The sequence below is a fragment of the Ranitomeya variabilis genome, chromosome 3, assembly GCF_051348905.1.
Source record: "Ranitomeya variabilis isolate aRanVar5 chromosome 3, aRanVar5.hap1, whole genome shotgun sequence".
Lineage (NCBI taxonomy): Eukaryota > Metazoa > Chordata > Amphibia > Anura > Dendrobatidae > Ranitomeya > Ranitomeya variabilis.
In genome coordinates, this window is record NC_135234.1 from 548,776,961 (window position 1) to 548,800,605 (window position 23,645).

Consider the following 23,645-nt stretch of genomic DNA (forward strand, 5'->3'; position numbering starts at 1 on the left):
GTCTGGCTTTGTGATGGTTGGGTGCTAGTTCTGCTGTAGTAAACTAATAAGAGGCTGTTCAGCGTACCTGATATAGTGTGGAAAAGCAGCTAGTTGGCGCGGTGCACTACATATAACAGTGAGCTTAGTGCAGTACAATTCAAATAATTAGCACCCATTTCTACCCTGAAAGGTAGGTGTGGGAGAGACTGTTCAGCAGCATTTTGTGGCTGGTCTGCATCTTTCTAGGAATTGAGAACATGATATTCAGACTTCTCATATGGTGGCCCTGGATCAGCCATCCACGGAGTCTTCATACTTCATTTTATATAACCCATTAGATGGACATTTAGTATAACACATACACATCAGGTGTTTCAGTTTTATTTTCTCCACCGATACATTAATAAATATTGCAGATTATTCAGTAAAGACATTTTCCCCTATAACAGAATGTTTCTTTATCAAGTTTGATGTTGCGGTATCACAGTAAAAATTTTTTGAGAATTTCAAATTTTCTACAGTAGCCAAGTTTGACCGTGGCGTAACTAGCAGAATTTGAGAGGATTAGGCATGGGAAGTACAGTACAACACATGTGAGCGAGGCTCTAAAACGCTCATTCACATGTATCAGATTTTCCCATGAATATGAAAGGTAAAATGGTAAGAAAGAACACTGGACAATCTCTTTCATAATAATAAGTTAACTGGTGATGCACATGGACAACTGTAAGGACAAAATGTATGGTCTAATCCATTTATGAGTTTATTTGTTCTTCAAGTAGAATTCCAGCACATTAATGGACGCTGTAAAGAAATTATGTTTAAACAGCTCAGACATGTTCTACACAGACAGAACGCGGAGAAAAAAGCCACCGCGCAATGTCCAGATCCATTAAATCAACTACTGCAAACACATCTATAACCGATATCATCCATGGTAATGGGTCCACCGTCTGAGGCACATTTGGCAACTGTCAACATCTGCCCACAACGTAACAAACACAATTACGTAGGCAAAAAAGAAAAAGAAAAAAATGTATACGGTAAGACACAAGCCCCCACCAGTCGGACTGGATTAGTAGGAAATACATTGTGAAGGAATTACTGAGGGATCCATACTTCTCATCTCCATCATGTAACTTTGTCATTCAGTTTTTCTTTTAGCTGTAGTTAATGAGCCTCAAAACAATAATTAATTACGGTAAGTCATGAATTAAGCGACATCTTATAGCTATAAAATAAATCGGGAAATGTCACCCTGCCAAACACACATGGAGATGGAGGAGCTATACAGCCAGGTGTGTGCAATGTGCGCACATGCCTCTCCCCGCCTGTGGAGCCCTTTACAAAAACTAGACAGAGGCTTTTAGCTCATCAACTGCAAGATTTCTGATCAGGTCTCTTGCATATAAGCAGAGTTACGATCCAGGCACAATATGCCATAATCACATGCTAAGGCTGCCTAATCACCAGTGTTGGACCGGTCACATGCAGTGGCTTCGCACACTGCAACAACTGCTGGAAGCAGGAAAAATATGGTAACTGTTAGGTGTGTGCCTGCAGCAATACAGGCGGCGCTGTCCTGCCATCCCGCAGTCCGCACTGTGTGCCAGCTGACGTTCTACCTGGCAGCAGTGACTGAACTGCACCATGCACATGAGACTTGGCACACTTAATGACAACTCTTAGCCATGTCACATTTTCGAGACATTATTTAAAGCAGTCAAAGAGGCTTAAAAAAAAAAAAAAAAAGTATAAAACCGCATGATAAATTCAGTACATGCTCTGTACGCTAACTCTTTGGTGCTTACTACAATTCTCCCACTTTGTCTTGCCGCTGTGGTAGATTACTGACAAGTACATCAGGATCATGATTAAGATGTAATTAAGACTTTCATGATATTTGACTCTTCGTTATGAGATTCCCAAACACTGAGTAATAAATCTTCAATATAACACTACAATCTGACAACACATTGGTAATGGGGTGCAGGAACACCCTGAGGAACTACACAAAGGCTTATTAGCCCCAGTGCGGGCATGCTGGATCATAAAGATCGGGGACATAGATCTACACATACATCTACCCTCATTTCATACGTTTGGAAAGTAGCGTAATGTATGCAGCACTTCCTTTGTGAACGGCTTAGTTATGAAGTCTTGGCACAGCTTGATACTGTCACTTAAATGTAACTTGGTATCCCTGATCAGTCCTTAAATGACTACAGTCTTTGGAGTTGTCCCTTTTTACAGATCATTCCTGAATGAAAAAAAATTCACTATTTCTCCAGAAATGCTGTCATTTGCAAAGATCGGGAAGAAAAAAAAAAGCTGAACACTACTTCAAGTCTGTCTTCAGTACTCAGAAAATAACGTTTTCTTGACAACATATTCAAACAAGTAATTGTCTGGTTGACTTTACTGCACTTGACTGGAAGCCTGCACAGCAGCCATTCCACGCAATCTCCTGGGAACGTTGTACAGCTCTGTAACAAAACATTTCATTTTCTTTGCTAGCAAGGTGCGTGAGAGTGCCACCACTTTAGTCTAGTTGAAGTTGAATTTGAAATTAAAAGGTCCTCCTGAGCCGAATGGATTAAATCCCTGCCACTGGTTCCATCGATGGAAGTGTCCTCCACCCCCTCCTTGCTGGCTCTCAGGGTCCAAGGGGTCTTCACCAGCATCAAATCGACTTCTCTTCTCTATAAAAATAAAACAAACACCACAACATTTAGGACTTCAAGAAACTCTCATAACCGCATAAACTATAACACACACATGAAAACCAGCAGTTCTGCTGTTTAGCTGAGAAACATATACCCAGCATACATACATCTAATGCTGTGAATTATGCAGTTTTACATAACACATTAAACAAATAAATCCACAACATTCTTTCCATCTCATTCCCATTATCGAGCCACTCAAGGGGCTAATATCCTGTGTATATGGAAAAATTAGTAATGCCACAAAAGCAGTAGGAAGCCCGGATAATGCAGTAACCTGATGCATCAGTGATCATAACAAAACAAGGTCACCTGGATCTGTTAACACTTCTTTGGCAGATGCAATATCAATGAATTTCTTCTCTGCCTTCTTTTTTTCCTCCTCATTTAGGAAGTTATCTGGGTGCCATTGCTGAGCCAGCTTTCTATAAGCTTTTATGATTTCTTGTTTCTTGGCATTCCTGTGGATTTCCATGAAAAAGGGAAGCGTGAAACAGCTTTCATATTCGTACAGTCATCTCTTAATACCACCAGACTAGGAAATGACATGCTCTGCAAGTAACCAGTACAAGATAAAACTAATTTGGATTCAAAACATTCACACACTGCAGAATCGTTCCTCTTCTCTCAATTATTGCACAAACACTTGTTTTCGTACAAGTCTATAAACCGATCTCACAAGCTACAGACACCATTCTTTGTCATTGCTGCCCCTTAAAGATGACCCCACTTTCAACAAGCAAAGTTCCTTTAAGATGTAACCCCCCCCTCTTTTCTATTAGGATTGATATGGCAATATGTTGTCCAAATGTTAAAAAAAAAAAAAAAAAAAAAAAAAAAAAGTGGTATCACACCATGTGTCGTACAAGGGTATGACCAGCTTTGGTATCATACATAGCGCCCTGATCTCAACATCAATGTTTTTGTCTTGGTTTATACAGTGGGGGAAAAAAAGTATTTAGTCAGCTACCAATTGTACAAGTTTTCCCACTTAAAAAGATGAGAGAGGCCTGTAATTGGCATCATAGGTAGACCACAACTATGAGAGTCAAAATAAGTAAATCCAGAAAATCACCTTGTCTGATTTGGCAAGACTTTTTTTGCAAAATATGGTGGAAAATAAGTATTTGATCATTAGCTAAAGTTCATGTTAATATTTTGTTATACAGTGCCTACAAGTGTTATTCAACCCCCTGCAGATTTAGCAGGTTTACACATTTGGAATTAACTTGGCATTGTGACATTTGGACTGTAGATCAGCCTGGAAGTGTGAAATGCACTGCAGCAAAAAAGAATGTTATTTCTTTGTTTATTTTTTTTTTAAATTGTGAAAAGTCTTTTCAGAGGGTCATTTATTATTCAACCCCTCAAGCCACCAGAATTCTGTTTGGTTCCCCTAAAGTATTAAGAAGTAGTTCAGGCACAAAGAACAATGAGCTTCACATGTTTGGATTAATTATCTTTTTCCAGCCTTTTCTGAATATTTAAGACCCTCCCCAAACTTGTGAACAGCACTCATACATGGTCAACATGGGAAAGACAGAGGAGCATAGCAAGGCCATCAGAGACAAGATCGTGGAGGGTCACAAGGCTGGCAAGGGGTACAAAACCCTTTCCAAGGAGTTGGGCCTACCTGTCTCCACTGTTGGGAGCATCATCCGGAAGTGGAAGGCTTATGGAACTACTGTTAGCCTTCGACGGCCTGGACAGCCTTTGAAAGTTTCCTCCCGTGCTGAGGCCAGGCTTGTCCGAAGAGTCAAGGCTAACCCAAGGACAACAAGGAAGGAGCTCCGGGAAGATCTCATGGCAGTGGGGACATTGGTTTCAGTCAATACCATAAGTAACGTACTCCACCGCAATGGTCTCCGTTCCAGACGAGCCCGTAAGGTACCTTTACTTTACAGTTTGCTCATGATCACTTGGAGGACTCAGACTGACTGGTTCAAGGTTCTCTGGTCTGATGAGACCAAGATCGAGATCTTTGGTGCCAACCACACACGTGACGTTTGGAGACTGGATGGCACTGCATACGACCCCAAGAATACCATCCCTACAGTCAAGCATGGTGGTGGCAGCATCATGCTGTGGGGCTGTTTCTCAGCCAAGGGGCCTGGCCATCTGGTCCGCATCCATGGCAAGATGGATAGCACGGCCTACCTGGAGATTTTGGCCAAGAACCTCCGCTCCTCCATCAAGGATCTTAAGATGGGTCGTCATTTCATCTTCCAACAAGACAACGACCCAAAGCACACAGCCAAGAAAACCAAGGCCTGGTTCAAGAGGCAAAAAATCAAGGTGTTGCAGTGGCCTAGTCAGTCTCCTGACCTTAACCCAATTGAAAACTTGTGGAAGGAGCTCAAGATTAAAATCCACATGAGACACCCAAAGAACCTAGATAACTTGGAGAAGATCTGCATGGAGGAGTGGGCCAAGATAACTCCAGAGACCTGTGCCGGCCTGATCAGGTCTTATAAAAGACGATTATTAGCTGTAATTGCAAACAAAGGTTATTCCACAAAATATTAAACCTAGGGGTTGAATAATAATTGACCCACACTTTTATGTTTAAAATTTATAAAAATTTAACTGAGCAACAAAACTTTTTGGTTTGTAAGATTTATGCATCTGTTAATAAATCCTGCTCTTGTTTGAAGTTTGAAGGCTCTAACTTATTTGCATCTTATTAAACCTGCTAAATCTGCAGGGGGTTGAATACTACTTGTAGGCACTGTATATCCTTTGTTGGCAATGACAGATGTCAAACGTTTTCTGTAAGTCTTCACAAGGTTGGCACACACTGTTGGTGGTATGTTAGCCCATTCCTCCATGAGCTTTGATATTTTGGGCCTGTCGCTGGGCAACATGGACTTTCAACTCCCTCCAAATGTTTTGCTATGGGGTTGAGATCTGGAAACTGGCTAGGCCACAACAGGACCTTTTAATACGCTTCTTACGAAGCCACTCCTTCGTTGTCCTGGTGGTGTGTTTGGGATCATTATCATGCTGAAAGACGCATAAACATTTCATCTTCAATGCCCTTGCAGATGGAAGGAAGTTTGCTCTCAAAATCTCACGATACATGGCCCCATTCATTCCTTAATGTACACGGATCAGTCCTCCTGGTCCTGCTTTACAGTAGGTATGGTGTTCTTTTGATGCAACTCTGCATTCGGTCTCCTCCAAAACACGACGAGGTTTGTGTCTACCAAACAGTTAGACTTTGGTTTCATCAGACCATATGACATTTTCTCAATACTCCAAATCCAAATGCTCTCTAGCAAACTTCATACAGGCCCAGACGTATGCTGGCTTAAGCAGGGGGACACGTCTGGCACTGCAGGAGTCCCTGGTGGCGTAGTGTGTTACTGATGGTAGCCTTTGTTACGGTAGTCCCAGCTCTATGCAGGTCATTCACTGGGTCCCCCCATATGGTTCTGGGATTTTTGTTCACCGTTCTTGTGATCATTTTGACCCCACGTCGTGAGATCTTGCTTGGAGCCCCAGATTGAGGGAGATTATCAGTGGTCTTGTAGGTCTTCCATTTTCTTATTATTGCTCCCACAGTTGATTTCATCACACCAAGCTGCTTGCCTATTGCAGATTGAGTCTTCCCAGCCTGGTGCAGGGCTACAATTTTGTTTCTGGTGTCCTTCGACAACTCTTTGGTCTTCATCATAGTGGAGTTTGGAGTGTGATTGTTTGAGGTTGTGGACAGGTGTCTTTTATACTGATAAGTTCAAACAGGTGTCATTACTACAGCCAATGAGAGGAGGACAGATGAGTCTCTTAAAGAAGAAGTTACAGGTCTGTGAGACAGAAATATTGCATGTTTTTAGGTGACCAAATACTTAATTTTCCACCATATTTTGCAAAATAAATCTTGCCAAATCAGACAAGGTGATTTTCTGGATTTGTTTTCTCATTTTGACTCACATAGTTGTGGTCTACATATGATGTCAGTTACAGGCCTCTCTCATCTTTTTAAGTGGGAGAACTTGCACAATTGGTCACTAACTAAATACTTTTTTTCCCCCACTGTATGCAAAGACAGATATGTGCAAGTCTACATCCACGGAAGATCTGTGATTAGTTCTCCAAGACGTTTGGAACAAATTCCCTGCCAAGTTCCTTCAAAAACTATGTGGACATGTACATAGGATTGATGATGTTTTGAAGGCAAAAGGTTGTCATACCAAATAATATCTTGATTTAAACTTCTGTTGTTACTTCAGGTTACATTTTATTAATTGATAAAAAGTATTCAACACCTTTTAAAGTATTTTATCAGCATAAAACTTTTGCAAAGTACTGTACATACCTTTTGGGCTCACTATGAACTTGCAGCAGCCTTTTCTTAGAGATCAATAGGATATTTCTAAACATCCATTATGTGACCCGGAGATATTAAAGATCATACCTTTTTACCCCCAGGATCTTATAGTAATCCCTTTTTTGCGATTGCTTGAGGAGCCTTTGTGCTTTTTCTAGACCTTCTCTTATCTGCTTATCATTTTCGCTGTTCTGCTGTGCAGTTTCATAATCCCGAATAGCTGTGAGAAGAAACATGAAGAATGGTAAGGAAGCTCAATACATCTCCCCATGTTATATCAGCAGCAGAGCCGCTGTAAAGCAGCTCCGGCAGTAGCAGCTCCTGCTGACGTTGCTGCTCACCAGCAGAACCCTCCTGATGCTACATATGTAGCGGATGTGCTCATCAAGAAATAAGAGGCACTGTCCTACCACCCAGATCTAAGTCTAAGCCAAGCACAGATTTGCACATTTCACTCCCCGAGAAGAAAATTAAAGGCGATATTTGATATAAATCCCCAGTATTTTGTTGTCTTCTATGTGACATGTAACCACCATTTCTCTACTCCGTTCTATTTTAGGCCTTCGACACCAAGGTGTCTTAAGTAAGACAAAGTATTTGCATCAGATGATTTCTAAGCAGATGTTCCCTCTCAGCAAGTGTTACATTTGTCTTTTGTGCAGTTTCCCAGCAAGACAGCAGGAGGTGGCAACCAATTTATATTACTTAGACACTTGACAGCTCAGTGCAAATCTGTCCTGAAGTATGACATGAATCTGCAAACATTACATCTGAAATCCCGGTAATAAAAAACCGAAAGGGCACAAGAAAAAAATAAATCTGAATTTCTTGCGAGTAGAAGCTTTTTTTACATGCTGGAGCCAACATCAACATGCATCAGTGTCAAAACTAGCTTTCCTGGGAGGCTTCAAGCAATACCTATAAATATGTCGTATTCTCCACCAACAACTGATTTGATAAACGGCAAAGCAAAAAAAAAAATGGTGTTCATCATCAGGTGGAGATAAGCAGATGCTCTTGCTGACATTTACCACTTGTCAGCAGCAGGTATGCCGAGGGTTTTGACAAGTTAATATACTGTCCAGTTACTTCTAAGCGAAGTACGAATCCGGTACTTCATTTGTACTAAGGGGGTTTAATAGAAGAATAAGGCGCCGAGCTCTGTTCCATCTGCGGCCGTGTCAGCACAGACACACAGGTGTTTAGCAGTCATTTAACACATAGAAAGGCTTCTATTTCTACAGTCTGGAACATCCGAATGCTGTCAGACAGCACGGAGTATCTCAAAGCTCAGCGCACAGGCAAGTCTACAGGGGGAAACAATGGGAAGGCAGCAGGAGATGGGCAGGAACATCCGGAGCCCTACTGGTCACAAGAGCAGTGATCTTATGTCCCACACCCAGAGGAGCAGACTGCCACGTGTGCATGCAGATATGTCTACCCCACAGATGCCAACGGCACCTGGCGATCACCATCCGCCACACAGACGTTGCACAAAGCAGCACATGGCTGATTGCTGCTCCATTCAAATTTGGGACACAACACCCAACTTTTTTGTGCTCAGTGGTAGTCAGAGAAGTAGTGATATCTCATCACTGGGACCACTTGCCGCCCCTACTAGGAGAGTGGACTGGTTGTGATACTATGGAGTTAATGGTATAAATCAGAGGTCTCAAACTTGGCCGGGTAAATGGGCCACAAATAAATGAGAAAATTGTCTGCATTGCTTGTGAGACAAAATGACGACATTTTTCAGTGATGCCATTTTTCTTTTCTACATTACTTTTTTCATCACTTTATTCCATTATTTGTGTTTCAGGACAATGAAAATGCTTTTTTTTTTTTTTTTTTTTTTTTTTTTTTACAGTTTTTATTGTAAATGTTATGGAACAGTATTATAGCTTGGGTCACTCTGAACTTAATACCAAACATGCACTTTTTTGGCTTTCTTTAATTTTTTTACATAAAACAGCGTTTTTAGGGGCAAGTTTTTTTTTTTGTTTTTTTTTTAAAGTTATTTAGACTCTATATGGGACCCTATATCTGTACTCGCGCGATCACTGATCTAATATCCTGTAGTACAGAAGTGCCGCAGGCTACTAGAGCTGTCAATTTTACATGGACACTTCGCCTTTTAGGCCCCTTTCACACATCAGTTTTTTGCCATCAGTCACAAAAAGTTGACCCGACGGATCTGTCGCAGATTGCGAAAAACTGATGCGACGGATCCGACTAGCTGATCCGGCTAATTGGATCCTGAAAAAAAATAAATAAATAAAAATCGGAGCATGCTCAGTTAAAAAAAAAAAATGGAATCCATTGCTGGATTCCATCATTTGACGGATCCGGCACCCATAAGCTTCCATTCGAGCAAACGACGGATGGTGATGAATCCGCCGCTGTCCGATTTTCCGATGTACACAAAAAACGTTACTTTGTCCGTTGTCTCCAAAACGGAGGACACACAATTTTCAACGGATCTGGCGAACTACGGATGAAACGTGAGGCCATCCATCGCTAATACAAGTCTATGAGAAAAAAAAACGGATCCGGCGGCATCAGTCACTGGATTTATTTTTTTTCAAAATTCGACGGATTGCGACTGATAGCAAAAAACTGATGTGTGAAAGGGGCTTTAGACACTGCTTATTGCAGGACCTTATGGGCCACTAAAAGGTTATTTCTTGGCCTCTGGTTGCCATGGCAACGACACTTCACATTTGAAGAGTGTCAATAGGCTTAAATAAAGAGCCACCAAATAAACATCTAAATGCCAATGTCAGGAGGTACGTAAGGAGTTAAATGGCAGCAATCTGTGCTAACATTTACCGTAGCCTTCACAGCAAAGTGACAGCTATGACACCCTCTCTACTTGTGAGTCTGGAGCCATCATCTACATCAGGGGTCCCCAACCTGTAGCTTGAGAGCCACATGTGGCTCGCAGTCCCATGAATTGAGGCTCACGGCTGTCTGCCAGCTTGGTGCATTAGCTCCAGACTTAGTAAACTAGTATGAAGAGCACATCTCAAAATGGTGAACTTTGTGAGTAGCCCTGCACCGAAGAGCAGGTCTAGGTACACATCTACTGGTCTTGGGGGTTTAGAGATAATTTACGTATGGTACACTGGAGACAAGATGATACTACCAGTCGGAGGAGGTGATTGAAGATGGATGTGACTGTGTTGGGAGTGCGTAATGGAAGAATGCTGGATGTGGTGGGAATCCCTGGATCTTGGTGTACTGCTTCGGGGTGATTTGTATGGAAAAGCTTTGGTTATCATACCCACAATGGGGGCTTTGGTTGCCACTACTGTGAGGGGAGACAGGAGCCGGATGTGGCTCGCGACCCTCTTGCAGAGCTGAATGTGGCTCTCAAGGTCAGAAAGGTTGGGGACCTCTGATCTACATGTACACTGGGTATCCTCCTACTTCATTGCACACATATGGTGGATGCCGGTGTCGGGAAGGAGTTAAATAAAACCCTCCTCTCCATATTCGCCTACCACCAGCGATCCAGCAGTCCGGGAAGGAGAGGCCTCCACTCTGACACACCGGCATGATAGCATTGAAGGGGACAGGCATGCCCTTTCTTCGGATGTCTCGGAAATACCGTGCCTCTTGGGCCACAGATAACAACAGGAGCAGCTTGTTTAAAACGCCTGGTAAAAATAAACTGAATGTTTCTCGAAAAAGGGATTGTCCACGTTTGGAGAACTTTGCGACATTTGTAAAGGCTCTCAATTGCTAAAAAAATTTTAGCCACTTAAATTGGAAAATAAAACACAGTTTTGCTTCTACAGCCTCTGTCTATTGCTGGCTGCAGAATGAGTGAATAGAAAATCAGTGCGAATTGTTAGTTTTACCAGTGGGCACGTTTCCAGTGAGGAAATAGTGACTAGTTACTGTAGGACCGCCCTAATGACCATTGAAAGCGGCACGGTGTCATTTTTATCTTCAGTTTCTCCATCCCATCAATGGTCACCATCTGTAGAGCAGGACAGCCATCTAGGATGGCACTTTTGAGTCTTTTACATCCTTGCCTTGATGGAATAACCACAGCTTGCATGACAGGTGCCCTATAATTTGTACAGGAACTACATGAACTAGAAGTAACTTTCTGTACTCTGATCAGGTTCTCTTCGACTACACCTCAAACGTCTACCACGTTCTGCGCCAATCATGAAGGCTCCATCAGAACACTATAACACACACTAGAAGGTCTACCTAGTTTTCTAAAATCTCCACTAAGGAGCAGAGTCCCCTGCCAAAGGGGACAGTATGTAAGGTGCTGGGCAGAGTTGCGCACCTTAAGAGAAGACCACCACTTTTAATATTACAGCCCGCACTTGTCAGTATATAACCCACAGCTCTTCACGGGAGCTACAAACACATCGTATATTCTGCCTGGGAACATGGACAGAAAGAACAGCACAGACCTTCAGATCACGAATAATAAATTCAGCTATGCTGATCCTATTTATCTAGTCTCAAGAAGCGGCTGAGGAAAAAAAAAAAAATTCTTGTGATCACCTCTAATAATTCACAATTTGAGAGGTTATTTCTGTGCGAATTATCTGAAGGTGACATAAATCCTGTCTTATCCTGACTTACATGCCCATTCCTCAAAGCAGAGCGCGGCTGGAGGGTGCTAAACTAGGTGTCCCATATAAACAGCTTTTTGACTTGATTTAGTGACAGCGGAGGCGACAAATATATCCGCCAAAGCCAGTGTGAATCATTTATAAAGGGACTGATAATAATAATAATAATAAGCGTTTGCTCAGAATGAACAATATACACTTATACGGGGAGAAGCCGCATCCTTGTGTAGCAAACATACCGGAGAAATGATTAGACATGGCTTGCATACAAGCCGAAGAAAAAGGCTCAAAGCCAAATAAAGATCCATTATGCACAAATACGATTTGGCATTATGCACACAAATCCCATGAGTAAGCCAGTCACAATTTTCCTAACGAGAATCAATCAGCTTAAAATTCAAATGTCAATACGACATCTTTCAAATTAGCATATCTAGCCGGCTGGGAGCGTTAACCTTTTCCTTCAACATCGAGGATCAGGCCTCTGCGCAGAGAATCTGACGGCACTTTCGGAAGAGACAACCAACCATTAGAAGGCCTCGTGTAGGGGACGTCCCCAGTCCGGCCTTCCCGCGTTACGCTATGCATAGCATGCACTCAGGGCTCAGTCAGACATTTGGTTTGCTTTTTCAAGTGGTTTTGCAGCGCCCCAGAGTCCTGGTCGTGCAGTATTGTCGCTCCGCCGCTAAGGGGAGTGATGGTACGTCTGATTGTACTAAAAGAGTTCACCTGACCAGGTATCACAGTCACACATTACACTTCACACTCCGGCCACCAGGGGGAGAAAAAGGTTCTATGTATTAGGCCACTCCTCACACTCTGGTAAAACTGGGGGTTGGATAGGAAGTTAGAGAGAAGCTGACTGGGTTTTGCCCAGGCAACATCCAGTGAGAGGAGAGCGTTACTTGGGAAGATTCAGGGGGGTCCCTGTCAGGGGTGGGATCCTGACAGTGGCCTAGCAAAAGGACAGATCGTTACAGAGCCGTGCCTGCACCTCACTTCGGCGGCATCTTAAGAAAGGACACGAAGCGAGGTATATTGTGGAGAAGTGAGAAACGAGGTCACAGCACAAAGGCGATAAAACCAGAAGGCGTCGTGCTCCAAGATCAGCAACATCCTTCTGAGGCGCGTAGCCGGCGGCCGGAACGCCGAGGAAGTAATAGGCTCTACGCATTACTTTGAACTACGGCAGGGCAGTTAACTTTAGGTTGGCTGTCTCACCTTTACACCTAATGAAGACAACGGAGGCAATTGTGGGAGAGGGGCGTCTCTAGGGTCCCTATAAAATAACTCCAGGCCTACCCCGTCATATGGGTGCGTCCTATCCATATCATCTGGGGGACGGAGAGAAAGAACAGAAACATACACGACAGTTGTGAGGACTATCCCGTGGTGCTCAGCAGGGAAGTACTACAACTCCCAGGCACTAGTAGGAAGGCCACTGATTTCCACCTGCAAAGGGAACTCTTGATGCGCTTTCGGACCGGCCGGACTCAGCCAGCCCTGTTAGCAGTGATCTGGATTGTGGATGCTGAAGTCTACAGTAAAAGATAAAGAGACTGCAACCCTGTGTCCTCGTTATTCATCACGCCTTGCACCACTCACCATCACCTTTAATTGGACGCCCCTTAGCAGGGCCACCGACCGGGTCTAGCCACCCTGACATCCCCAGGACCGAGACAGAGAGACCCGGTACCGGGTACCCCGTTGCCGTGCGTCTGGGGGCACTCCAGTTTCATCAGTGGTTTTGTTCAGCATTTCATCAGGTTTTCACCCAAGTATCATCAGAGTTTCTTCAGTTTATCGTATGTGAAAAAAACACAACTTACTCCATCAAAAACAGACAACACTTGGATGGCATTTGCGAGCCATCAGATTTATTTTTCAAGAACTCATCGACTTGCAGATCAATATCAGACAGCGTCTCTAATTTTTTGTGGGTCTCAAAAAACACATGGCCATGTGAACAGCACCATAGAACTCGTGCCTAGTATAGTCTACCTATAAAAGCACGGCTAGAACCCTTACGAGAAGAACGGACGTCTGACACTGAATGAATAGCAGTTATACCAGCTTCCCTTTGGGAAGAATCTCAGGGGGAGCAATTGTCTTTTCACGTCCAAGGGTAATATGTTGATGTAGTTACAGCATTTTTCAAGGCAGCTGATAGATTGGGAATGCATCCACCCTTACACTGTTGTGAGACGTCTGTACAATCGGGTCTGTACAAGGAGTGGGCACCACCAACAATAATCAAAGATAAGAAAGGGGGTGCAACTTATGGCGCCCAAGGGGCTACAATGAATGCAAGAAAAAAAAAATTGAATTGAAAAAATTGATTATGGAGATGTATTTAATTTCTATATTACATTGTCATTGCTTATATACTATATCACCTTCCATCATTGTTCCTCTATATACATGGTCCATGCTGCCTTATCATTATTGTATGGACAGGCTGTCCTCTGCATAGGACGCTTACTAAGTAGGGACATTTCATTTCTATACCACGTCACTGTTTTAAAAGTCTTTCACGTTCATATATAATATATTCAGTGACTGACTAGTTAGCAGATTGGTTAATACTTAAGGTACCGTCACACATAACGATTTCGTTAACGATATCATTGCTTTTTGTGACGTAGCAACGATATCGTGACAGCGACCAACGATCAGGCCCCTGCTGGGAGATCGTTGGTCGCTGCGAATGATCAGGACCTTTTTTTGGTCGCTGATCACCCGCTGTCATCGCTGCATCGGTGTGTGACGCCGATCCAGCGATGTCTTCACTGGTAACCAGGGTAAATATCGGGTTACTAAGCGCAGGGTCGCGCTTAGTAACCCGATGTTTACCCTGGTTACCATTGTAAAAAAAAAAAAAACCACTACATACTTACATTCCGGTGTCTGTCACGTCCCTCGCCGTCAGCTTCCCGCACTGACTGTGAGCGCCGGTCGTAAAGCACAGCGGTGACGTCACCGCTGTGCTGTGCTTTACCCTGGTTACCCGGGGACTTCGGCATGGTTGGTCGCCGGAGAGCTGTCTGTGTGACAGCTCTCCAGCGACCACACAAGGACTTACCAACGATCACGGCCAGGTCGTATCGCTGGTCGTGATCGTTGGTAAATCGTTAAGTGTAACGGTACCTTTAAGGGTTTGATACCATTTAATTATTGGTTTATACTTGAGTTCATATTGATTTATTTATTCACTTGTACATTTATTTGTATTCACCGCATTCCTCATTGTTCGATTTTCAATGTAAATTTATCCTCAATTTTTTCATTCTGTTGGGGGGTATTTACTTTACTGTGTCTGCCTATATTCACTATACAGTCATTCATTTGGTTATTGTGTTCTTTTAAAGGTTTTTAACCATGTGGGAACTTACGTTTTCTAATAAAGCCTTGTTATTTTAATCTTTTTGGTGTGTATGCGCACTACATTTGGCGCCTTTTTTCCTTTTCTTTCAAGTCTGTACAATCCTATCCTTCCTCTGTGGGTCAGCAATCGCGTCATCGAGTCATGGAGTCTGTGTCGGTGACAATTTTGGTGGAGTTGGTATAAAATGGACTGACTCCGAAAATATATAATAAATTGGGTACGACAGTACAGTGCAGGGTGTGCTGAAATTTTTTTGTTTAGAATTTGGGAAAGTTATGATGAAATGTCCTATAAATGTCTGTTTTAGGCGAGATGAATCTGTGCTGCACTTTATATACATGCTCAGTAGTGACCAGCACTGTGGGGTCTGAGTCAGGGAAATTGAGGAGTTGAAGTTTTGGCTTACCGATTTCACAGCCCTGCTTTGTCCCCTAAAGGTGAAATGACACTTCCCATCAAGCTATACAAGCCTGACAAAAAGTATACAGATTTCACAGAAACAATCTATTTGCTTTGTAGATTCATCTGTCACGAGTGTGTCACTCCAACCTGGGAGATCTGGGGGTAGAAGATCACTGCATATTGGGAATCTCAGATTTTACATTTAGCCTGTGTATTTGGAGCCCATATTAAATGAATTTGGTTTCCTTTGGTGCTGAGGAAGTTAACTCTTTCTATGCTGGTCAGAAACAAGCAGCTCCATTTCAGCTGCTTCTGACCTTGGTGTTTACTTGGTCTATGCCAATGCCACAGATGAAGAGATGCCCCTATCTGCATGAGAGAGGGCATAGTTTCAGCATGCGGTGCAACTATCACATCGTCCCAAACTGTCGACCCTCAAGAGCGCAAACTCCTTGGTCATCAGGATGCTGGGAGGCAGAGGAGCAGTGGGCTCCTGAAGAATGATCCTGAGACAACCCCTCCAAGAAAAGGAATTATATACAAGAAAGTTTCTCAAATAAATTATAACCCAAAATATAACTTAAAAAAAAAAAAAAAAAAAAAGGAAACACTGCCCTACTTAGGATATTTTCTTTAAACAAATATAAGTATATTTAATGCAATATTTTCTGCAGCACCTTACAATGCAGTGCGTAAATGGCCAAGCAGTATCAGACATTTCAGAGTAACACATAATTCAGCAACTCAAACAAGGGGAGTGAGGATCCGGTTTGTCACCACCTGGATTTTCCTTTAATGCTGGGTGTCTGACCAATACATATTAGTGATGGTTTATTAATTCATTTAGTTCTAATTAGTGAGCTTTATAGGAGAGGTCAATGATTGCATTGGGCAATTAGGAGTGGTTAAGCATATCTATATAGTCACATAGGAAGGAATAATCTGTACTCTCGGTCAATACAAGAACTAGTGTCAATGGTTCACCCCATCTTATATACAGATTTATTGGCAATGGAGTTTTTAGCGTCTACACCGGATTACCGCTCTGCCCACCTTAGTATACACACTCGGCAGCTCATCTCTTTACCGTGTCTCCCTGCAGGACTCGCTCCTGCGTACAATTAGAGGTTACAGCCGTTGCAGTTGGCCTCAAATAATTTGTTATTCTGACCAAGATGAGAATTGTGGTTCATTAAAATGGTGGATAATCAAATCAATGTGATCACCCAGCCTCATTTCACAGATTGAGAAGTGATGACCATACGGATGCCTGCAACTGTGACAGGGTGTCTGATAAAACAAGGTATTAATCCTGTTTGTTGAATACACTGGAGAGAAATCTAAGAAAACAAGAAAGAAATTAAATGATAGACTTACCTTCTTCGTACATCTCCTCCTGTATGTACGCTTCTGCTCGGTCCTTCAGTGCATTCACATTATTGGGTTCTTGCTGCAGGAATTCTGTGCACTCTTTAATGGCTTCGGGGGGCTGCTGATTCTGGAAAGAACAGGAATATAGTACATTTCCTATAGTGAGTAGTGTATTGCAGAAAGGCATTGATAAATCTTATTACCACAGTGATACATTTAGAAGGGTATACGTTCTAGGTCAGCCAAACACCAGTCATAGCAACGGAGACTAATACTACTGGACTACGAGGCTACATTGACCCTTACCTAGGCTGCATAGACCATACACAGGAGAGTGCCCAGAATACGTGACAACAGGCTGACTGGGTACCAATGTGAAATTAGCAGGTACACTGGCTGCTTGTGAAGGCAGATGTCAGGCAACACAGAGCGGAGGAATCCAGCCGGCGTCTGCTAGTGCTGCCGCACGTTTTGCAAGATCGTAACTGTCAGCGGGAGAATGTGACAGTTATCACACTGGTACATAAAAAGCAGATGTGTCAGGCCGAAAGAAATAGAGGAACAGACGAGGAGGTATAATTACATGATATCCGTATCATTTTCTTGGTCATTAAAGGGAATCTGTCACCATGTTTTTGTTACAGCATCTGAGAGCAGCATAATGTAGGGACAGAGATCCTGATTCCAGCAATGTGTCATTTACTGGGCTGAGAGTTGTATTTTTTTCCTTTCTTTTATAAAAGGCCTGTTTTATTTCCTACAGATCTACAAGTTCTATGAATGCTGAGGTCTGTAGAACCTAGTCTACTCCACTGATTGGCAGCTTTCTGTGTACACTGTGCATAGGCAGAAAACAGTCAGCGTGGTGGATGACACTGCAGGAGATTTATTAGTCTACTGATAGTGTCCTTCTAATAATTGTGTGCGCTCATCTCCCCATCTACACTGTGGTGCAGTACAGCCGCTGTGATCTGCTCTCCCTGAAGACTTGCATATGTGACACCCCAGGGTCCTGGTTGTCACAGTGGCATTGCTTTCCTCAGTGGGAGAGTGATGTCACGCTTGGAAGCAAGGGAACATCTCTTCTATCAGGTAACCACAAAGCACACATGTTCACACTCCAGGCCAGAAGGGGGAGCCCTGACCCAGTTTGTGGGTGGCTCCTCAAAATATATTCTGGCTGGAGAAGTCAGTGAGTTAGTCACTCTGTCAGAGGGACAGAGAAGGCCAGACAGCAGACTGGAGCAGTCTGAGGCCGGAAGGAGAGTTGGAAAAAGCCAGAGAGGAGCTTGTCACGGATCTTCAGCTGAGGCAGAGCTGGTATGAAAGGAGAATAGCTGAGCAGACGTGGGGGTCTGCAGCTCCTAGCGGGAAGAGGAAAGGAGAGAGATGTGTGAGGGGTCGTGCAGCCAGAGGTGCTGCAGCTCCTGGACAGGAAAACAGAGAAGGAAGAACAGCGTATAGTGAGTGTGCAGGAGAGCGAAGTGCAGGAGAGTGACACCAGGGGAGCATAGCAGCGTTTGGGCTACCTCCCTGGCTGAGCTCAGATTCCAGTAGCCGGAAGACCGAGGTTGTGTCAGACTCTAGGAGGCACAGCAGAAACCGGCAGGACAGCTGGATTAGTACACGTAACCTGTCCGCCCTAATACCAAGGAGACAGTGACAGAGCCCGGGTCGTGATAGAGACCCTGTGAAAAAGCTCGAGTCACTTGTCATACGGGTTAGTGTCCCACCTTTATGGAGGATAGAGAGAATGGTGAGGACCTTGATTGAAGCCACAGGCAGCAAGGGACTACATCAAAGCGCTGGTAGGAAGGCTTCTAAAGGGCACTTTGAACTCGCTTCCAAGCCAGCCGGACCCTGCTTGTACCTGTGATCTGATGCCCTGGACTGTGGCTGCCTGAAGCCTTCGGTAAAGCCTTCGGCAGGTAAAGAGACTGCAAACCTGTGTCCTCCGTTTCTTTATACACTACCCACCATCACCAGCTACACACCGGGAGCCCTGGGGACCCAACTTCACCTGTGGGAAGTTATACCATCTAGCTGCCATAACATCACCCCAGAGGACCCCTTTAAGCAGTGTCGGTCCCCACAGGTGGCATCACGAACACAAACTTTATTAAACCCTTAAAAAACATTTCCCTTTATTTGGGCGCCCAGGGCCACGGACCGGGTCGCAGCCACCGTGACATCCCCTTTAAGTACCGGACCCAGTACAAAGTATCCCACGGCCCTGGAGGGCGACTCACATACTTCCACATCCACTCTTTTTCTATACATCCTCCTTCCTCATCATGCCGCTGCATCCACACTAGCAAAACGGTACAAGATGTGAATTGTAAGCAACTTTCCCAATATTCTAATTTTGCATTTAGAGAAAACTGAACGCTAAAAAAATAAATAAATAAAACACCAATACAAAAAAAACAAATGTCACGACACTGGCCAGCAATGTAGATCACCTCGCTGCTTGTCAGAAAGCTTACAAAAAAAGGCTACAGTCTGTCACAGATGCTGCAGCTATAAAGTTTGCTATAATGAATGACAAAAAAGGAGAATTTTTGTGTACTCACCGTAAAATCTCTTTCTCTTAGCCTCTAATTGGGGGACACAGGACCATGGGTGTTATGCTGCTGTCCACTAGGAGGCGACAATATACATAATCTAAAAAAGATTAACTGTGGCTCCTCCTCTGCAGTATACACCCCTGGACGGCATCAGCCTTCTCCGGTTTTGTGCAAAACCCGGAAAGGGCAACAGGGTGGGAGCTGTGTCCCCAAATTAGAGGCTAAGAGAAAGATTTTACGGTGAGTACACAAAAATCTCCTTTACTCTGTCGCCTCATTGGGGGACACAGGACCATGGGACGTCCTAAAGCAGTCCCTGGGTGGGAAGCAATGGACAAATATTGTGCAGACAGGCCCCTATATTTAGGGCACCACCGCCTGCAGAACACATCTACCCAGGCTCGCATCCGCTGAGGACAGGGTATGAACCCTGTAGTGTTTAGTAAACGTGTGTAGGCTAGTCCAAGTGGCCGCCTTACACACTTGTTGTGCCGAAGCCTGGTGCCGAATGGCCCAGGAGGCCCCTACTGCCCGTGTAGAGTGTGCCGTAATACCGGCTGGAAGAGGAGAATTCTTAAGGCGGTAGGCCTCTTGTATGGTGGATTTGATCCACCTGGCAAGGGTAGCTTTGGAAGCTGGCAGACCCTTGTGGCCGCCTTCCGGAAGGAGGAAAAGAGAATCAGACCTCCGGAAGGACGCAGTTCTAGACACGTATATACGCAATGCCCTGACGAGGTGAATCGGGACCGGACAAAGGGATGGTAGTGAAATTTCCTCATTGAGGTGGAAGTTGGACACAACCTTCGGAAGGAAGGATGGGACCGTACGAAGAACTACCTTGTCCTGGTGAAAGACCATGAAGGGCCGTCTGCAGGAGAGTGCTGTCAGTTCAGACACCCAGCGTAGCGAGGTGATTGCCACCAGGAAAACCACCTTTTGGGAGACAAGGCGGAGCGGGACCTCCTTAAGGGGTTCGAAGGGTGGTTCCTGCAATGCTGTCAGGACCAGGTTGAGGTCCCACGTTTCTAGTGGTCGTCTGTAGGGGGGAACCAATCGGGAAACCCCCTGAAGAAAAGTCCTTACTTGCGGCTTGGTAGCAATGCGCCTTTGAAAAAGCACAGAGAGGGCTGACACCTGGCTCTTAAGCGAGCCTAATGACAGCCTGGCCTCCAGACCCGATTGGAGAAAGCCAATTACTTTGGGTAGGGAATAAGGGAGTGGGGTCTGGCCACGAGATTTGCACCAGGTAAAGAAAGCTTTCCAGGTACGGTAATAAATCTTGGCAGAGGCTGGCTTCCGTGCCCTGATCATGGTTCCAATGACGTCTGGCGAGAGCCCTGCCTGGGTTAGAATCCAGGTCTCAAGGGCCACGCCGTCAAATTGAGAGCCCCTGAGTTCTGGTGGTAGAACGGGCCTTGTGATAGAAGATCATGGCGGTCGGGGAGACGCCAGGGGGTGTCTGCTGTAAGTTGTACTATGTCGGCGTACCATGTACATCTGGGCCAGTCCGGTGCAATTAGGATGGTTGGAACTCCCTCTTGTTTGATCTTCCTCACCACTCTGTATATCAGGGGGAGAGGTGGAACTGGGTCCAGTCCTGAACCAGAGCGTCTGCTCCGAGCGACCGCGGATCGTGTGTTCTGGCCATGAAGTTGGAGACCTTGGCATTGAAGTGGGATGCCATTAGGTCCACATCCGGGGTCCCCCAGCGATGGCAGATCTGGCGAAAAATTTCGGGATGGAGAGACCACTCTCCAGAGTCTATTTCTTGTCGGCTGAGGAAGTCTGCTTCCCAGTTGTCCACACCTGGAATGTGGACCGCCGAGAGAACCGACCCTGTGTCCTCCACCCAGTGGAGGATATGTGACACTTCTCGCATCGCCTGGGTCCTGCGGGTCCCCTCCTTGGTGATTCACATATGCCACAGCCGTGGCATTGTCCGACTGTATTCTGATGTGAGAGGCTGCAAGTAAGTGATGGAAAGCCCTCAATGCCAGGAGGATGGCACGAATTTCCAGGATGTTGATGGGCCTGGTCGCTTCCACTGGGGACCACTTGCCCTGTGCCCTGTGGTGTAGGTGCACTGCACCCCGTGGTGTAGGTGCACTGCACCCCAACCCGTCAGGCTCGCATCGGTGGTCAGAACTTTCCAATGACCTGTGAGAAAGGATTTCCCCTTTGCTAGCGAGGTTGGCTTGAGCCAGCAGTGCAGGGACCTCTTGGTTGACAACATTAGCCGGAACTCCCTGTCGAGAGAGAAAGGGTTCTTGTCTCAGGACTTGAGGATGGCTAGTTGGAGAGGCCTGAGACCAAACTGGGCAAATGGGACGGCTTCTATTGCTGCCCCCATCCTGCCGAGAACTCTCATGGCAAACCGGAAAGATCGAGGGGTTTGCGGAGGAGGGTGCGAACTCCTAGATGGAGAGCCAGTGCCTTGTCCTTGGGAAGGAGCACTAGACCCCTGGAGGTGTTGAATAGCATTCCCAGGAAGGTCAGAGACTGACTCGGGGTTGGTGATGACTTTTGTAGGTTGACTAACCAACCCATGCGACTCAGAGTGTCGATTGTGATTGAGACGCTGAGCTCGCAGTCCTTGAAGGTGGGAGCCTTGATGAGTAGATCGTCCAAGTATTTAACAACTACTATGCCTCTGGAGTGCAGGACGTCCATGGTGGCTGCCATGACTTTGGTAAACACTCTGGGAGCCGTGGCGAGTCCAACAGGAGAGCCACGAACTGGTAGTGGTCCTGGTCGATTGCGAACCTGAGAAATCTTTGATGAGCAGGTGCAATCTTTATATGCAGGTATGCACCTTGTATGTCTATGGAGGCGAGATATTCTCCCTTCTCCATGGACGCAATGATGGACCGAAGGGACTCCATGCGGAAGTGACGGACCCGTACGTATTTGTTGAATTGTTTTAGGTCTAGTATGGGCCGAACGCTGCCTCCTTTCTTGGGAACTACGAATAGATTGGAGTAGAACCCTCGGAAGCGCCCGGCCATGGGGACCGGTACTATGACTCCTGCTTGAAAAAGCGAGGAGACCGCTTTCCGGAAGGCACGAGCCTTGACTGGTGGTTTTGGGGGGACAGAGAGGAAGAATCGGTCCGGTGGGTTGGAGGTTAAGTCTATTTTGTATCCAGAAGACATTAGTTCCCTGACCCACCTGTCTTCTGTAATAGGCAGCCAGACTTGATGAAAGAGCAAAAGTCGGCTGCCTACGGGTGTGGTGTCTTCCGGGGTCCGTGAGTCATGATGAGGAGAAAGTCTGAGATTTTCCTCCTCTAGGTTTAGACTGGGCTGCTTTTGACTGCCAGATCTTGTCCGACCTTTGCGTTGATCGTGAGTTGTTCCTGCGTGGGGAACGGTTACGATTTTGTGCTGGACGCAAGACGGACCAGCCCGAAGAATTCCGAAAGGATCGGAATCGAGTTTGGTTACGCTTCTTGTAAGTAAGTGTGTTTAGGTTTTAGTTGGGGAAGAGAGGTACTCTTACCCCCGGTGGCGTTGGATATCATTGTGTCCAACTGTTCACCAAAAAGACGCCCACTGAGGTAGGGGAGGTGCGTGAGGGACTTCTTTGAGGCTGCGTCGGCTTTCCATTCGCGCAGCCAGAGGATACGCCGAATTGTGATGGCGTTTGATGCTATCCCCGCTACACCCCTTGCTGAATCCAGAGCTGCATGAAGCATGTAATCTGCTACGACTGCTATTTGAACCGCTTGGTCCGACAGCTCAGGAGCGGATGCTTGGAGAGCTTGTAAATTTTTGGCCCAGGCCAGAATGGCCTTGGCAGCCCAAACTGAAGCGAACGCGGGAGCCAGGGATGCCCCTGCGGCCTCGAAAATTGAACGAGCCATGCGTTCTACCTGCCGGTCTGCTACGTCCCTGAGGGTTGAGCTATCTGGCAGTGAAAGAAGGGTCTGTGCTGCTAGTCTAGAGACTGGGGGGTCCACTTCGGGTGGGTCTGTCCACTCCTTGGTATCCTTCTGTGGGAAGGGGGTACCTCGCCTCCAGATATTTGTGATTAGCTAATTTTTTCTCAGGCTGTGAGAACTGCTTTTTAAGATCGCCTTAAGCTCTGGGTGGTTAGAGAAAACCTTAGGCGGCTTCAGAGGTCCTTCAAAGGAAATCTTGTGTTCTGGGGCCTCTGGTGGTGGATCAGAAATGTCCAGCACCTGATGGATGGAAGAGATTAAGTCCTCAACTAGCGCAGTATTGCTAGGGGGGATTGGGATCAGGGACCCCTCCGTTTCCTTGTCGGAGTCACAGATGTCTT

At 45.3% G+C, this 23,645-nt stretch overlaps 1 protein-coding gene across 1 annotated transcript in view; it reads right to left on the reverse strand.

Moving 5' to 3' along the window:
- Nucleotides 1-347: 347 nt before the first annotated feature.
- Nucleotides 348-23,645, reverse strand: part of DNAJC3 (DnaJ heat shock protein family (Hsp40) member C3) — a 59,585-nt gene continuing 36,287 nt past the window's right edge. The window contains exons 9-12 of the mRNA XM_077297154.1: nt 16,804-16,924; nt 7,126-7,258; nt 3,021-3,169; nt 348-2,684 (exon numbers count right to left, since the gene is read on the reverse strand). Coding sequence (XP_077153269.1) covers nt 2,530-2,684; nt 3,021-3,169; nt 7,126-7,258; nt 16,804-16,924 — 558 coding nt within the window. The 3' untranslated portion in view covers nt 348-2,529. The remainder of the gene's footprint in view (nt 2,685-3,020; nt 3,170-7,125; nt 7,259-16,803; nt 16,925-23,645) is intronic.